At 38.9% G+C, this 18966-nt stretch overlaps 1 protein-coding gene across 1 annotated transcript in view; it reads left to right on the top strand.

Moving 5' to 3' along the window:
• The first annotated feature begins 4349 nt into the window (after positions 1 to 4349).
• The window catches only part of SPTLC3 (serine palmitoyltransferase long chain base subunit 3), a 106108-nt gene continuing 91491 nt past the window's right edge, over positions 4350 to 18966 (top strand). The window contains exon 1 of the mRNA XM_070738151.1: positions 4350 to 4460. Coding sequence (XP_070594252.1) covers positions 4350 to 4460 — 111 coding nt within the window. The remainder of the gene's footprint in view (positions 4461 to 18966) is intronic.

Raw genomic sequence — 18966 nt, 5'->3', positions numbered from 1 at the left:
ATATTTCACCAGAAAAGCCCTTCACTCCTCCACTCGAAACAGAATATCCTACGAAAATAGACTAACAATCCTGGGCCTAGAAAGCCTAGAACTATGGCGCCTAAAACACGATTTGAGTATTGCCCACAAGATCATATGCTGCAACGTCCTACCGGTCAATGACTACTTCAGCTTCAACCGCAACAACACAAGAGAACGCAACAGATTCAAACTTAATACGAACCGCTCCAAACCTGACTGTAAAAAATATGATTTCAACAATCCAGTTATCGAAGTGTGGAACTCATTACCAGACTCAATTGTGTCAACCCCTAACCCCCAACATTTCTCCCTTAGACTCTCCACGATTGACCTCTCCAGGTTCCTAAGAGGCCAGTAAGAGGCGTACATAAGTGCACTGGTGTGTCTTTCGTCCCCTGTCCAATTGTCTTTCTTTTCTTTCATCTATCATACATATTCTCTTCCTTTCATATATCCTCTCCTCTAAGTTCACTTTTACCCTTATATATATTACCACATGTCTTTTTCCTTCCTATGTATTTGTGTATTGGACAAATGAATAAATGAATGAATGAATGAATGAATAAATAAATAAATAAATAAATAAATAAATAAATAAATAAATATTAATTTGCATGCTTGTATCAGGCTGATTGGTCTGTAACTTTCCATATGCTTCTCTTTTTTAACCAAATGGCTCACTAAGAATGGGTCACTATACTGGGATTTTCAGTTCAGTTCGTCACCCCATCTACTATACTCTTTGCTTAGTAGGTGTAACACCTGGCAATCTGCTCCTACGCATATTAGTCAGACATGACTATGAAGTTTCATATACAGAGCTGAGTTACCATAGGTAGTGATTATATGTTCTGAATTCAGTCTATCAAATATGCATAGATTTGCCTCATCTTTTTGATGTTACTGGTTTTCTTTTTACTATTTTATAAATAATTTTGTGTTCCCTAAAATTCTAAATTAAAAAAGGAAAATTACAGTACATTGTGGTACTTTTGAGTGCTACAAGTTATATCTGCTCTGATTTGTAAGCACGTACCAACATATTTAAAATTCAACCTTCTATTTCTATTAATTCAGTATTGTAATTTATTTAGATGGGGTTATTTATTTTTTAATTCAATGGCAGCATACTTTGCATTTACTTACACTTAAAATCAATCTCAAAACAGCTAGGGGATTGAATAGGCGAGTCACACATTTCTTCATAAATCTCATTAATGCATACCATATGCGCTCCTGCTTTTAAAATCCCCCACATTATTAAGTAATTTATTTTATAGGCTGCCTGCCTCCATCACAATTCTAGGTAGTGTACAATATGAAACTATTAAAAATAAAGTAATACAAAAAAACCTACAAAAACAATTGTCTGGAAAAAGAATGTGAATACTGCCAGCTCAAACACCCCACAAGAGGTCCAAGTTTTGCAACCCAAAATTTGCGAGAAGAGAAGGCCTCATGGAAATAAGTTCAGGGCAGTGGTGGGTTGCTGCTAGTTTGGACCGATTCTTTAGAACTGGTACCAGAAATTTACCACTGCTGGCCGAACTGGCAGCAATGACTAGCGTCCACGCTCCCAAACTTGTCCTCTGGTTGCCACAGCTTCCAAAAACCCCCTCAGTGCATGTGCAAAGGCTTTTGCGCATGCGCAGAGAGTCATTTTCATGTGTTTTGCACAATGTGATGGGGCGCAAAACACGCACTTCTGTTGTGATGCAAAGCAGTAGGGAAGGTAAATGGAACCCATCCCTGGGTCAGGATGGTGGTCGTACAGTACATCTCCTTGAGATATGTCATTCCAGAGGACCTCATTCATGAGTACCCTCAGCGACATCCAAAGCATGCTGGCTATGCCTAATCATCAAAGATTGGCAGAAACTATTAGGCTCCATCAGATAGCCAGATCCTATGCCATGAAGGGCTTTAGAGGTGATGGCCAACACTTTGAATTGCACCGAAAAGCTCACTGATAAACAATACAGCAAATGAAGCAAAGGTATCATGTGGATTGTCTTGGCATGCCTGTAACTGCCAATCTGAACCATGATTTACGTGGGAAGGGGATATCATAGCTTCCTGATAATATACTCAATATAGACTATCTCAGAGGAACAGAGTTAAGATCTAGTGGATCCAAAGTCGATTCCTTCTCCTCTCGTATGGAGAGGAAAAATACTGCCAGAGATACTTCTGCAATTGTAATAGGACTATGCAACTATGTCAAATTCTTGTTACGAGTTTTCTATCCAAGATTTAGCTATACGTGTGTGCACGCATATGGGCCTTTGAGTCACTGTTGAATCTTTGCAACTACTTGGAAAAGTCCCTGCAGTTTTCTTAGACAGTTTTCTTAAGTGGCTTGCCATTATCTTTTTCCTAGAGCTGAGGGAGGGTGATTGGGCCAAGGTTACCCAGCCGGCTTTGTTTCTAGTTACTAGCTTGAGGCCTTATTTTTGTTTACTTATCATATTTAGAAATTGCCCATCTTCCTCCCAGAGGGACCCTTAACAAATGCCTAATACTTAGACCTTAACCAATACAGTACACTAAACTGGTTCTTTCACCGTCGTAATTATATTAATACAGATGGTTATATATATATTCCTGCATGTATAATTTCAAGGTTTGACAATCCTGAGCTTTGAGCATTATTCATGAGGCATAATTTTCCCACAACACCGTATAATGAGGGAGAAACTGCATTGGAGAGAAACTAAGCTTTGGAATTCATTAGATTATTGTGCTGAAACTAACACAAATAACACAAAAAGCACCAGGACTATAACCTGCTTTATGAAAAAGTGGCTAGACGAACAAGATCTGGACCCTCAACACATCAGTACAGATCAGCAAGGAAAAAGCAGGCCCAACACCTTTGAAAGTTGCTAGATTTAGATTTCCAAGCCAGCAGTATCCCACACCTAACTTTTTTGCCTCCATCTTTCCTGATTTTGGCTTTGTTATCAAAATTAAATTAATTCTATGACTTGCAGGTTGCACCTAAACTCGGCCTAGGTTCTTAAATCTTTAAGAGCAGACACTCTTTCCCTGAAAAATAATCGATAGGTTTTACTGTAGTTTAGCAATGAAATTTTATTTATTCATTCCTTTATTCCTTCAACGTTTATGTGTTAAATTTTATTTGCCGCCTATCTCATTATGGGACTAGAGCAGACACCCAGTGGTCTTTCTCTGAAAAATAATCTGTAGGTTTACTGTAGTTTACCAATGAAATTTTATTTATTTATTTATTCATTCCTTCATCGTTTATGTGTTAAATTTTATTTACCGCTTATCTTGTTGTGGGGCTAGAGCAGATACCTAGTGGTCTTTCTCTGTAAAATAGTTGGTAGGTTTAGTGTAGTTTAGCAATGAAATTTTATTTATTTATTTTTTATTCATCCTTTCATCGTTTGTGTTAAATTTTATTTGCCGCCTATCTCGTTGTGGGGCTAGAGCAGACACCCAGTGGCCTTTCTCTGAAAAATTAATCGGTAGGTTTACTGTAGTTTAGCAATGAAATGTATTTATTCATTTGTTTATCGTTTATTTATTTATCGTTTGTTTGCGTGTTAATTTTTCTTTGCCGCCTTATCTCCTTGTGGGGCTACTCTGGGCGATGATCAGCCCCAAACGTTTTTCTTCTTAGAAAAAAAAAACATTTAGATTTTAGAACGGTTAAGAATTCTCCTGACAATGGGACTGAAGGGGGAGGCGGGGAGGGAGAAGAAAGTTAATTTCAAAGTAAGCAGTCTTTTTGTACTGATTAGGAGAGAGAGAGAGAGAGAGAGAGAGATTCCTCGCCATACAAGTAGAGCAAGCCATTACAAAGATTCAACGCGAAAATATTTACAGGCGCGCGGAGCGCCCTGTACAAAGCCAGCTTTGCGCATTTTTAAGCCCTTTCAAGCAAGCAGCCTGCCCGCCTCGAAGCGTTCCCGCCTTCTTTCTCCGCCCTCCTTTTTTAGCAGCTTCGCTAAATTCCTCTCCAGTCACACAGCTCGGCGCGCCGAGCAACAGCATGGGCTCTACGTTTTGCGATTTCAGTCCATGCACCTTTTGCCGTTGTTTTCGCTCCCTGGGACTACGGAGAGAGTTTGCCTTTTAGGTGGTTGAGATTGTATGAAGTGATTTAAAAAAAAAAAAAAAAAAAGCCGCCTCGATCAGCCCATCCGGACCCATTGGATATCTCTGTACAGATCTTTTCTGAAGGAATCGGGTTGGTGGGTTTGATTTTTATTTTATTTTATTTGCTCAGCTTTTTGAAGTTTTGAAGTACCGAGGCGTTCCTGAGGGACTAGAAACCTGGTGTGTGTGTTTTAAAGCAAATGGCTCACCCGAAAGGTCTCTCCAATGGACATCTACACTGCCGTCAGAAAAAAAACAACTTCTTAAAACACGGGGTCCACAAAAAAAACGGCGTGGTTAAGGAGACGAAGGTAAGCGCCTAAGCTCCAGGATCGGCTGCACAACTTGCCTGGTTTTTTATTGTTTTCGCCGTTATTTTAATGGAAACTTTTAGATGCATCATCTTGTCCCTCTTTCACATGTACCTTCTTGTCCCTCTTCTTTTCAAAAAGTTTTTCAATGTGGTTACCTAAAGCGAGCCGGGCACAACTCCTTCCCCTTATTTTCTCATTCCTTGTGAATAATTTCGTGGTACTCTCTTTTATCTTTCATCGTACAACCTGCACAGCAACATGAATTGCTCCTTGAAAAGAAAACTCAAACCTTTTCTCATAAATGCCAGGTCGATTATGTGTTTTGGGCTCCGTTTTGCAAATTCACCATCGGTCTATATATCTAAGTGAGATGATTTTATAAGGCTGTTTCAAGCACCAGCTGGCTTCTCTGCTCATCTCCGTTGGGAGTAAACCGATAGTATCTTCTTTACGTTGAGGTATTACCGGCGTCTCTCACTTTATCTTCCTCGATTTCAACTTTTCACTGGTAGTCACACCTGTCGGATGCTTCCTGACGGGTTTTTCAGGTGTCATCTTGTCAAACAGGTCTTGGCAATGGTTGGAGAAGCAAGGCTGTCTGTGTTTTGGGGTTATTTTCTAATGCAAGATGGGAATTTTGTTTTGAAAGGTTTAGTTGGAGTGAGGAAAAAAGGTGGAATGTTGTATCCTTGATCGCAGGTCAGTTCACTTATTAACTATTTTGATTATTGTCAACAATTGTCATTGACCTTGAACTGGTGGTTTGATGTTCAGGGTTGGCGTATATCCTAATTCATCAATATGTACTGTAATGCCAAATTATTTTGCTTCCCCTCTTCTTCTTGCTGCCCCCCAAATGATCTAAAGATGGGATCAGGTTTGAACAGAGCAAATTAATGGCTAGTAAGCAGTTCTCTAGTCTCAATCCTCTCCTTTGAGGTAAAAAAAATAGTTTTTCTTTACTTATCAATCTGAAGAGGCTAGAAATGAAGTGGCCACTCAGGGGCTTCCTTAGCTGAGGCAGAGTGTCCTTTAGTTCTTAAGGCTTGTTCTACCTTTACTGTCATTGCTAAATATGTCTGGTGAAATAACAGAATTTTACTACGACTTATTAAATGACTTATTAAACGCAGGGCCTGACTGGAGGAGTTTCTGTGAGGTAATTGCTTGGGGGTAAAATGAGGGAAAGAATGATGGTATACCTTAGAGAAAAGAGCATATATTGTAATATAATACATAACATACTAAAATGGTCCTTGGATGCAAAATAATATTTATTGGGGTTTCATCTTATATTATTCATGGATATTTCCCTAGTTCATCTGAAAGACTCCAACTGCCTCTCAGAAAAATAATGGAATTTTCCATAAAAACAGTAATGCAGTTGGACTCAATAGTGTCTGCCTGCCTAATATTTTGTTTCCTTTATTAGAATTAAGATTTGCTGACATCTCGCCCCCCCCCCATGGCAACTTGAAAGTTTTGCAAGTTGACACATCACCTGAAATAATTGATATAAAAACCATCCATTTATTGTACATAATGCTATGAAAATGCATCTTCAATATGCCATAAGTATATTCATGATTTATGAATGGAATCTCTGAAATGTATTTATTTATTCACTCATTCATTCATTCAATTTATATGCCGCCCATCTCCCTAGGGACTCTAGGCAGTTCACAATCTGTTGAAATTCTTATTAATATTATAGTTGATATAAACTTATTTACCTACTAACTAGCCAAAATTTACTTCAATAACTGCTGATTTTTTAAAAAAATTCAGATAATTTCAATTTATTTATTTTTTAATTTATTAAATTTAATTTGTTTCATTTAGTTACTGAGTTATTTTGAAAATATTTTCAATATATGTTTGGTAGTTGCCTAACTAGGAGGAAGAATAGAGAAAAAAATGAAAATTAAGGATTTCCCATAACATAATAGTCACATATTTAGATTACTATTTAACCTTATCACGTAAGTCAGCATTAGATTTCTACTTCGTTTTTGTAACTTGTAGACCAGAGGTGTCAAACCTGCATAGTCATGACATTGTCACATGACGTATCAGGATTTTTTCCCCTTTGCTAAACCGGGTGGGGGCGGAGCCAGGACGTGACCCATCCAGCCTGTCGGTCATGAGTTTGACACCCCTGTTCTAGACTGTCACTGTACAAACAAACTTATATGATTGAAATTCTGAATATTACCTAACAATGATTAATGCGGATTTAAAAGAATTATAGTTTGCTGAAATGTAAACTCTTGTTCTTTGGTCACAACTGACAAAGGTGTCTTGGAGACTCTTCAAGGTCTCAGTGCATATTCCCTGAAACTGGCTAGCCCAAATTTGAACTTTTTAACAGCAACAAGAATGTAGGTAACCATACCAATTATGTATTTACAGTAATTGTCTTTTTTAGATGTTGTATGGCACCCAGAGTGCTTCGGGAGTTGGGTGGCATATAAAATCAAATAAATAAATAAATAATAAATAAATTTACAAAATTTATGAAGTAGTATTGAATCTTGTCAAATCTTCACAGCAGTGTATAGTAAGATAAAAATTTGTATACTAAATAATAATAGAATGCCATAGATATGGGTCTGTCTAACTTCTAGAGGGAGTCTGTTCCGAGTACTGTATTCTATAACATTAGTTCCATGATGGATAAGCATTGTTTTCTGTCTATAGACTTCCTTACTTAATGGATGTTAGGATACTATGAATTTCTTTTCTTGTGAGGATAGCCTTAGCAGAATTAAGAACATAAGAAGAGCCATGCTGAATCAGGCCAAAGCCCATTGCGTCAAGCATTCTGTGTCACACAGTGGCCCACTAATTGTACATGGGGATCTTGAGCAGAAAGAGAAGACAAGACCCTCCCTTTCCCCTGACCCCCAACAAATGGTACTCAAGGGAATCCTGCCTGCCTCAATAACCACCGATACACTCAATAACCACCGATACAATTGAAATAGGTGATCCTGAAATTACCTAAATACAAAACTACAAAGGTTTTTGTAAATCAAAATTAATACTTTGAATTGTACCTGGAGGCTGGCAGCCATTGTAGGACCCACAATAATGTATAATATTGATCATAAGAAGTAAAATACATTAACAAGTGAGCTACTGTATTTTGGGCTAACGATTGGTTCTAAATGGCCTTCAGAAGCAACTCTTATGAAGAGCATATTACAATACTTTAATTGCATGGGTCTCAAGGACGTGAATCACCATAGCTGAATCAACCTGTAAAAGAGAGGGCTGAAAATGTCTCACTCATCAACAAGCCACAAGCATCAATCCCACCCTCATGATGTTTTGGAAGTCTTTAAAAAGAGGCTGTTCTCCAAGGCTAAGGAGTTTGTGAAGTCCTGTTGGTAATACTTTTTGTTAGAGAAAGTATATTTTTATTGCTTTCTGTTTCTTTTTCTTTTGATATAAAGCCATTGTGAAATTATTATGAAATCAGGCATCCTCTAAATCTCATAAATCTAGCAAATAAATCTGCCTTTTGAGCACTAGCTATGAGTGGCAGCAAGGCCCATTCAATAGATGACAGAAACCAGAATGGGTAAACAGTAATTTCCTCTCACTAGGGTTTAACTTTAGCCCATCTCCTCCTATCTAAAACTCAGCAGCTTGCAAGCACTGGGATAAGACGTCAGCTACATCTCTAGTAGATCCAAGGTATAAATATAAAGCTTAATATCTACATATTGGTTGTATCATATTCTAACATGTAGGTTGACATCTCAATGGTGTCCTATAGATCAGTGTTTCCCAACCTTGGCAACTTGAAGATATTTGGACTTCAACTCCCAGAATTCCCCAACCAGTGAATTCTGGGAGTTGAAGTCCAAATATCTTCAGGTTGTCAAGGTTGGGAAACACTGCTATAGATGCTTCTCCCAGTATTACTACTAGAATTACCTACTGAGATAGGAATGGATCCACTTCAGAACACTGCACTGAATCCCCAGAGGGATACCATGGTGGACAGTATCAAAATCTGCAAATTGGTCACATGGGACAAGAAGGGCACGCTTTCCAATATCACGGTCCCCACAAAGGCCATCCACTGGAGCAATCAATGTTGTACCCATCTCATATGCAGCTCAACATCCCGACTGAAAAGGCACCATGTAATCTGCTTTCTCTCATCTACATATCAGATATTAATACAATCGAAGGAGTCCAGAAATACGTCACAAGAAGAGTCACTCCTCCTCACGTAACAAATTACCCTACTCCTCCAGACTTCAAATACTAAACCTAGAAAATTTACAACTACGTCGTCTCCAAACTGATTTAACGGTTGTTCATAAAATCATACATCATAATGTACTCCCTGCCAGTGACTACTTCACCTTTAACAACAACAACAACACAAGAGCATGTAATAGATACAAACTGAATGCAAATCGCTCCAAACCTGACTGCAGAAAATACGATTTCAGCCATAGAGTGGTCACTGCCTGGAACTCATTACCTGACTCTGTTATTGCTTCCCCCAACCCCAAAATCTACAATCGACCTCTCCCTTTTTCTAAGAGGTCTGTAAGGGGTGTGCATAAGTGCACTTATGTGCCTAATGTCCCTGTCCTACTGTCTTATTATCATTTCTATTACTACCTTCTACTTAGGTTATGTTATGTTGATATGTACTAAAATACTATACTTGTTTGACGAATAAAATAATAAAATAAATAAATAAATATGTTTGCTCAAAAAGTTTGTAAACTGGTCTTCAGTTATCTATAGTTATAACAGTGCTGAGTATGAGAAAGGTTTATTATTGAAGGTTAATAGTATCATCCTCTCTCAAGGGGCAAATCCCAATGGAAATCATGTTCTAGTATTAATGCAGTAAGATAAAGGAAGTTTCCAGGTAAAAGTGCCTTTTTTACCTGTTAAAAGATACTGACTTGGTTCACCAATGCCAAATCATGACTTGTTTTATCCAAATTCTTCTAAACAAAAGCTCATGTAACTTCATTAATTAGATGTAAACCACATTTTATACATCACAATAGTTGAATTCTTTATCTTTCAAAACCAAAATGACATCAAAAAATAAAAATTGAACAATTGAATCATAGCTTTTAAATCTGTCTAATACATTTTCTGAGATGAAGAAATACAATTGAAGGGAAATACTGAGTTTCAGAAGATCATGGTGTTTAAGTCTCCCTCCCAATATCAGCTCATGGGTGAGGCAAAACGAAGTATAATAAAAGCAAGGCTGGAAGCAATTTCAGATGAATATGCTATAAACCAGTTCTAATCTATTCTTACTTAGTTATGTTTGTAGAAATGATACTGCAGGCTGTCCAACAAATCAGGGAATTATCAGGGAAATCAGCAGTTCAGGAAATATCAGGAAAAAAACAAAATAAATCAGGGGGGAAATTAAAATGTTTAAAAGTTGGAAAAATCATATATATATAAAAAAACCCGGATCACGCTACCTGGCAGAGGCAAAAATGACCATAACTGTGGCAACAACTTGCTTCTTCAGCTACCGATATTTTTTTATGGCTTAGCCATTTGGTATGAAGTCAACTATGACTGTGCCTTAACTAGATTGCAATTTACAGGGAAATGTCGTGGAAATATCAGAGAATTTCAAAATGCTTTATCCCTGAACACCCTGTACTGGACACAATCTGAAGTTAGTTGGGGGAAAGATCAAAAGCAACATGATAAAATATTATTTTACTGAAAGAGTAGTAGATCCTTGGAACAAACTTCCAGCAGACGTGGTAGATAAATCCACAGTAACTGAATTTAAGCATGCCTGGGATAAACATATATCCATCCTAAGATAAAATACAGAAAATAGTATAAGGGCAGACTATAGATGGACCATGAGGTCTTTTTCTGCCGTCAATCTTCTATGTTTCTACTTGACAGTAAAGATTCCAGTGTGCTAAGCTGCAACACTATTTGGCTTTTACTGAATATAAAGTGTGAACTCAAGAATTAGCGATATAAAGCATAACTGTGAATTAGCATTGGGTATGAAAATCAGCATACTTTTCTGTAGCTTCTAGAAAGTGGTGGTTTTATGTTTTTTGAGTGATATCAATGGGCAAAATAGATCCTAAGCTTCATAAAAGCTTAACACTCCTATTTCACAACTTAATCTTTAATCTTTCTGAACCTATTTTATGTCTTGGCTGCATCTTTGCTTGGATTAAGATCCAAACAAAGATTAATATGACAGATTAATATGACAGCCCTGTACTATATTATAATGTATGACAAATTATAAATGTGTTCATGCAAGATATTATATTAAATCTCATTATGCTTAGTATAATGCTATGGGTTATCGATAGTATGCTAAAATAATATGTACGGTAGTTTGTTTGATTTTATCTTAGCCATTGTACTTAAATGAATAAGGTGCATCATAGATTCTCTTAATTTTCTGGGCTTCTCATATATGATGGATTACATCTGTCATCCCTACCAGGGGTGGGTTTTATTTTATTTGTCAAGCATATATATATGCAGTATTCCGAGTATCCCAAAGGAAGCAATACAGCAGTGTTATATATGAAGCACAGAAACTGAATATCTTAAGTTGGATTTCCACAGGTGAATTTGCTTCTTGTCACATTTTTTGGAATTATTTTATTATTTATTATTGGATTATTATATTATTTATTTAAGAAAATGTACATAGGGATGTGCTGTCCAACTCACTCTCAGTGACTCTGGGGAACTTATGAAGCTAGAACCCAATATACAAAAAATAGCAAACAATAACCCCTCACTCGTCTGGTGACAGCAATCAATCAATCAATCAATCAATCAAATAAGCCAGTTGATGCACTCCACTCCACTTTGAGGTTTATAGTTTTTGTTACTGCAGATATCACTCTTTCATTATAGGTAATAATGGGCAAAAATGCTATAGAGTACACACCAAGACAATTAGACACAAAAATAGTTTTTTCCCGTCCACCATCACTCATCACTGTCAAACTATTCACTAAGGCTGCATTACTATTACTATCAGTCTTCCTATTGTTCCTATCACCATCTCTTCCCACTTATGATTGCAGGACTATAAGTCGTTGCTTGTATCCTTACAATTTATATTGATACCAATTGTATCCTGATTGCTTATTTGTACCCTATGACCATCATTATGTGTTGTACCTTATGAGACTTGACAAATGTATCTTGTGTTTTTTTTATGTACACTGACAGCATATACACTAAGACAAATTCCTTGTATGTCCAATCACGCTTGGCCAATAAAATTCTATTCTATTCTATGTCCAAAATTGTTAGTTTTGTTCTTATATACTGTATAAGGTCATCATAGGAGCTTGGTCCTGGATGTAATCCACAAAAAAGATTTGGAAAAAATAAACAATTTTTACTGATATATGTAGCTAATGAACCTCTAGTTATTCAACCAAGTCTCTCTCTGAAATTGCAGGTAATACATAATATTTTGTACCACAGCCATTAATCTTACAAACATAGAATTTATGAGACATATATAAAATAAATATAAATAATGATGTACTCATCTGCAGAGCCAAATCCTGCAGTAACCATATCTTTTTTCTCTCTCTCCATTATGCTGTTTCTTGGTGGTGCATTTTTTTTCTTTTGGGGTAAAATTGTTATAATGACACATAATTCCTTTGCAGCTTTATATTAAACTCTGTAATCCAATATAGTAAAACTCAATATAGTAAAACTCTTTCCCCCTTTGGCAAACATAAATCCCTATAATTTATCCTCAGAGTTGCATGCTTCAACTGCCTCCCCAACATCCTGCACGCAACAGTAAAAATTTTGCTACCTATTTCTTCATATACTGTATCATCTATCTTAGTATCACTTTATTCAGAGGTACTCAGCAGGGTTATTTTTTTTACCCATGTATCTGTATGCTTTTCAATTTGAGAAGTGAATATTCCATCAGCTTCCTAATATAGGGCTTCCAAAAGATGAGATTATGGTTTCGTTTGATCACACAGCACTCTTTACTTCCATAGACCTCAGAACTGGAGAAACAATCCATGACAGCAGTATTTTACAAAACACAATAAGATCAAAATACCCAGAATCGTGTGTTTTTTTAAAAAAAAAAACCTTGGAAAAATTAATAAACATTATTTTAAACAAAGTATCCAGAATCATGGACCTCAGCAACCTCTGTGTCACAACCTACTTTCAGTTTGATGGATAAATATGTCAACAAAATAGAGAAGCATCCATGAGATCACCACTCTCAGTATCATAGCAGATACTTTATTTTTATTTATTTATTTTGTCAAACAATTATAGGGTGGTAATTTGTACAAATAAAACATTTGATAAGTAATGATAAAAAGTAACAAAAGAAGAGAATAGGACAGGGACAGTAGTCACAATGGTGCGCTTATGCATGCCCCTTTTATACTGTATACTGTAATGCAGCATCTAGGAAACCATAGCCTTCCTTCAGATAAAACAAAAACTATAGTTCTGGTATGTGGAAGACACCTTTGTCATAATAAAAGGAACAATTAGAGAAGACACATGAAGCAATCAACAGCATCTTCAAAGGAATAAAATTCAGAAGAGAAAAAGAAAACAACACACTGCCCCTTTCTGAATATCCTCATCAGCAAATTAGAAACACAAGTCCATCAAATTGTCGCATGTTGTTTTTACCACTGTTGTTAGCCGCCCCGAGTCTACAGAGAGGGGTGGCATACAAATCCAATAAATAAATAAATAAATAAATAAAAACCAGCAAACAAAGAATACAACTTTCTTCAAAAAGAGCTATATAAGAACATTACACAAATTTACTGCAGCAATGTAAAGCAGGGTGTAGGCAAAGTTGACTCTTATGATGGGCTCAGGAATTCTGAGAGTTGAAGTCCACAAGTCATAGAAGAGCCAACTTTGCCTACCCCAACCTAGAGCTTCCAAAAAAGGAAACAATCTGCCTATACAATATCTTCCAGCAAAGTGGATATCCATGCAACTCAAAAAAGTGCCTGAAGCTTAACCCACTTTAGCACAACCAACCACAAGCTTTAAAGAGTATAACACTGCCATGCATGAAAAACATCACAGAAACAGCCAGGAGACTAAAACACAATGTCATCATCACACAAACCAACTAGAATCCTCCAAAACATCTTAAGTAAATTAAAAGATCCAGTAACCCAAGAAGGAAAAAAAACCCACAGGAGTAATATACAACATATAATATAAAGATTGCTAACAGCCATTATGTAAGACAAACAGACAGAGGTCTAGCATAGTACATCCATGAACATCAATCAGCAATCAGAAGACATGATGAAACTCCTTAATTTCATAACACATAGACAACCAGAGTTTAAACTGGGAAACTGAGCATCCTAGACCAAGCTAAATCCAAAAATGTTGGGGGATTCCGGAGACTTGGTAGGCAGACAAATCAAACCAACAACCCTTGATGGAGACAGTTATGTTCTTCTGAGTTTTAGCAATGTACTGGACAACCTGTGCCTAATGAGGTAATTGATTTAGATTTAGACCAAGTGTGGGCAAAAAAAGCAATGGAAGTGGGAGTGGTTTTCAACTTCCTGCCAGCTTCTCCATTGAACCTTCCTTGTGGGAATCTGACAGAGAGCATTGAAAATCTTACTTCCCAGGTGCTGCTAGATGGGGGAAAGGAGTGAAGGATTGTGAAAGTAGATGGCAAGCTGCCTTGGAATATTGAAAATATATCTTCTGTGGTATTCAGTTTTATAGTACAGTATGACCAGTATTGCAGTGTTGTAGTGTACAGCATTTATCATTACTCGGATCAGCGTTTATTTATTTTATTTATTTATTAGATTTGTATGCCTCCCCTCTCCGTAGAGTGTTGCTTAGAAGAAGCATTGATATTTCAATGGAAGACAGTACCGATTGAGTTGCTTAATAGTAAGAGGCATAGAGAAAAACAAAGTGTCAGCATAGGTTCATTGACGTGTGCAAATTTCTTTAAGGACATGTGCAAAATTCCCACCCCAAAACTTTTTTTAAAATATATTTTTATTGGTTTTGCACATAAGGTTACATAAAACAAACATAAAACAGTGCACAGTGCATGTGCCCATCACCCGACTGACAATAACCATCACCACCACCACCAATTGCGGGGGGTTCAAATATTTACTAGTTTATGTATGTATGTATGTATGTATGTATGTATGTATGTATGTATGTATGTATGTATCAAATAGGAGCTGTGACGTTCCTTCAATATACCAGGGTAATCCGACATAAACACACACACACACACACACACACACACACACACACACACACACATATACTTAGCTCTACTTTGCATTTGTTATTATTGAAAGAGTGATTGGAGTTTATTTTTCACATTTTCGTCACAGATTCTACTCAGCATATAACCTTTCACCTTATTCCATTGTGCCATCAGCTTCTCCAGTTTATTTTCATCAAAGTTGTTTAATCTTATTTCCATGATTTCAAAATGAATGTGATCCACCATGTACCAGTACCAGTTCTGTAGTGTCCATTTTATAGACTCTTTCCAATCCAATACCACTACCGCTTGAGCGCTTTCCAGTGCTGCAGTTTTTATTTCTTTAAAAACACACCAAAACTTTTCAGTTCCAAAGTATTCCATTATAACCTGATATGGGTCATTCCACCTACCCATGGGAACACACAAATTTGAGTTGGCTGCTAAATCCTTTATATAATGAAATGGAGATTACTTTGCTATCTTCATGACTTTGACTTGGGAAAAGATCAAAGGTCCATGCTATCTGTAGCCTCTCTTCTGACATAATAATAATCTGTCTACTATTAAGTCAGGAGAATTTGAACCAACTTTGCTTTTCTGCCCACAGTTGGCAAGGTCTTAATCCTTCTCACGAAGCTTACCCTATTTCCCACGGTTTCCTCCCACTCCTTGTCATTCATGGAGGGGAGGAAAAATTCTAAAATGGATATTACAATTTTTCTTCATGTGGTATTAAACTAGTTTTTATTTTAAGAATTTGTAGAAGCAGGTAGGGCTATTTGTGTTACTGCTGAGGAAGAATGGCTAAACATTACATTGTAATTACAAAATTGTATTACAATGAGGTTTTAAGATAAGCTTGATGAATGTGTTAAAGGAAGCTGTTTCAGAGCTATGCATTTGGAGGAAAGCATTTGCGGAGAAGTCCAAATGTGTATGATAAGGTGAGTTTCTGAGGAAAATCTTCCGAGACAAATCTTTCTCTTTTCTGCAATTGGATGTTTTATGTTTGCCTTGTACATTCTTTTTAATATTTGCAGTTATGAAAGTTTTAAGTGGTATGAATGAAGTATGTAAATAGTGTACTGTGGCCACATCTTCAAAAGAGTTAATTGTCTTCGCCTACTTTGAGTTCTCACCATATCTTTTGTCGGCATTGAGGATTCCAGTTTGGTTGCTCAGAGTCAGTTCAGAGAGTGAAATAAATCCATCACCCTTGGCCAAGGTAATATAATGATTTTTGCTGGAAAGTGCTTACAGCACAAATACAGTGGTCCCTCGATCATCGCGAGGGTTCCGTTCCAGGACCCCAAGCGATGATCGATTTTTCGCGAAGTAGCGGTGCGGAAGTAAAAACACCATCTGCGCATGCGCAGATGGTGTTTTTACTTCCACCGCCCTTCGCCCGCCCACCCCGTTGCTTGCGCCTGGGGTTTCCCCGCGCGCGTGGCGCCCGCCCGCCCACGCCGTTGCTGGGGCCGCTTCCCAGCTGGGAAGCGGAGCTGGGGTTTCCCCAAGCGCGCGCGCACCGCCCGCCCGCCCACGCTGTTGCTGGGGCCGCTTCCCAGCTGGGAAGCGGAGCTGTGATGTCCCCAAGCGCGCGCGCGTTGCTGGGGCCGCTTCCCAGCTGGGAAGCGGAGCTGGGGTTTCCCCAAGCGCGCACGCACCGCCCGCCCGCCCACGCCGTTGCTGGGGCCGCTTCCCAGCTGGGAAGCGGAGCTGGGGTGTCCCCGCGTGTGCCGCCCGCCCGCCCACGCCGTTGCTCGCGCCGCCGCTGGGGTCTTACCGGGGCAAGAGGGGGAAGACCCAGGGAAGCCGGCGGGAAACTCCACCATCTACGCATGCGTGGCCATAGAAAAAAGGCACGCATGCGCAGATGGTAGAGTTTACTTCCGGGTTGAAAACTAGCGAAATAGCCCTTTCGCGATGCTCGAGGACGCGAAACTCGAGGGATCACTGTAACTCAATTAATATGGTAGATGTGTCCCTTTTATATTTTCCATTGGATGACTTTGAGACTTCCATATGGAATAGTGTGAGTTATAGTGTGAATATGCAGTGTGAGTTCCTGATAGATGAGCTGTATTCAAGGACTGGTCTGGTGAATGTTTTGTATGCTGTGGTTAGTAGTGTAACATTATTGGAGAAGAAGCAACTTTTAATGCCTTTTTGGTGGTGATGTTGCAGTGGGCTTTGTCACTTAGATCATTAGATATGAGTACTCCAAGGTCTTTTGACAGAGTGAGGTTCATCTGCAAGGTTGTGTCCAATCAGCTTGTATTTGGTGTTCTGATTCTTTTTGCCAATGTGTCCTCCTCATGAGCTGTCTCATTCTTTCTTGAAGGATGAAAATGTCTGCTGCCATTCTGTATAAAATCCAACTTGCAATACAGTGGTGCCTCTACTTACGAATTTAATTCATTCTGTGACCAGGTTCGTAAGTAGAAAAGTTCGTAATAAGAAGCAATTTTCCCCATAGGAATCAATGTAAAAGCGAATGATGCGTGCAGATCCATTTGAAAAGTCACCCCTTTTGCCTTGCGCTGCTGGGAATCCCCGCCTCCAGACTTCCATTGCCACCAGAAGTGCCTATTCTTGTACTGCTGGGATTCAAACCGGCACTGGCAAAAATGAAGGGAATCCCAGGGAGGGGATCCTCAGGAGAATCCCAGCAGCGCAGGAACGGGAGCTTCGGCTGGCAACGGAAATCCGGAGGTGGGGATTCCCAGTGAGGGGAGGCTCATAGGAATCCCAGCAGCACAAGAAAGCCTGCTTCGGGTGGCAACGGAAGTCTGGAGGTGGGGATTCCCAGCGAGGGAAGGCTGTGGAATCCTAGCAGTGCAGGAATGGGCACTTCGGCTGGCAACGGAAGTCCGGAGGCGGGGATTCCCAGCCAGGGGAGGCTCAGAGGAATCCCAGCAGCACAAAAATGCATGCTTTGGGTGGCAACGGAAGTCTGGAGGCACGGATTCCCAGCAAGGGGAGGCTCAGGGGAATCCCAGCAACAAAACAATGGGCTGTTCGCCTGGCAACGGAAGTCCGGAGGTGGGGATTCCCAGCGAGGGGAGGCTCAGAGGAATCACAGCAGTGCAGGAATGGGCGCTTCGGCTGGCAACAGAAGTCCGGAGGTGGGAATCCCCAGCCGTGGAGGCTCAGGAGAATCCCAGCAGCACAAGAACGCATGCTTCGGCTGGCAATGGAAGTCCAGAGACGGGGATTCCCAACAAGGGGAGGCTCAGGGGAATCCCAGCAGCGCAGGAATGGGCACTTCAGCTGGCAATGGAAGTCCGGAGGTGGGGATTCCAAGCAAGGGAAGGCTCAGGGGAATCCCAGCAGCAAAACAATGGGTGCTTCGGCTGGCAACGGAAGTCTGGTGTCTCCGTGAGCGCCGCCATCTTGCATTTTGCTTCTGCACATGTCATGACCCTGAGCAAACTGGCAGCAAAAGGATCCAGAACTCACTTGAGGTAGATCCTTGGACTTTGTTGTAGCTGCCATCACAGTATGAATCTATGGGGTTTCCTTGCTTTAGTTAATTAATATGAAGCAGACGAGCACTAGAATCCATAATTAGAACTCTTGCCAACTCAACAACCTCAAGCCGTAGGTTCTTAATTCATTTATTATGATAGACTTCTAGGAACCATGTTCACGTAATTATATTCATAAAGCAAGATTGAAAAAATTATAGACATTCCTAAACATAGTTGCAAGTTTGCATTTATCATTAATTTATGATGAGTTGCTTTATCTATGAATAGCGTGATTTAGGATTGTAGATTTTTTCTTGTTTTTTCTTTCTCTGAAACTTTTGTTTGCTTGATTTGTGATTATTTATCAAGGCTACATAAAATCATTGTAGCCAGGATATTTCCAAAATAGATAATTTATTCATTGAGTAAAGGTGTAATATTACTCAAATTCTGGAGCAATGGGAGGTCATGAATCGATATCAGGATTTCCAGAGAAAATGAAAAAAAAAAGATAAACGTCTTTTGCCTGTTGCTCGAATGCTTGAATTGTGGCAACCTTGTGTCTTACTTGCTAGCCTACAGATATTGTAGTTAAATGCTCAGCTGTGAATGAGAAGGCTCATTCAGTGTGTGTACAACAGAAATCTGAGATGAAAAGCTAAATGGTATATGTTTTTCTTGGTTCTCAGAAGAAAACTCTGAATTGGGAAAATAATGTTTATAATCTAGATTAGACTAT

Source organism: Erythrolamprus reginae, chromosome 1 (genome assembly GCF_031021105.1).
Source record: "Erythrolamprus reginae isolate rEryReg1 chromosome 1, rEryReg1.hap1, whole genome shotgun sequence".
Lineage (NCBI taxonomy): Eukaryota > Metazoa > Chordata > Lepidosauria > Squamata > Dipsadidae > Erythrolamprus > Erythrolamprus reginae.
The sequence above is the reverse complement of the archived record's forward strand: the minus strand, read 5'-3'. Positions and strand labels throughout refer to the sequence as shown.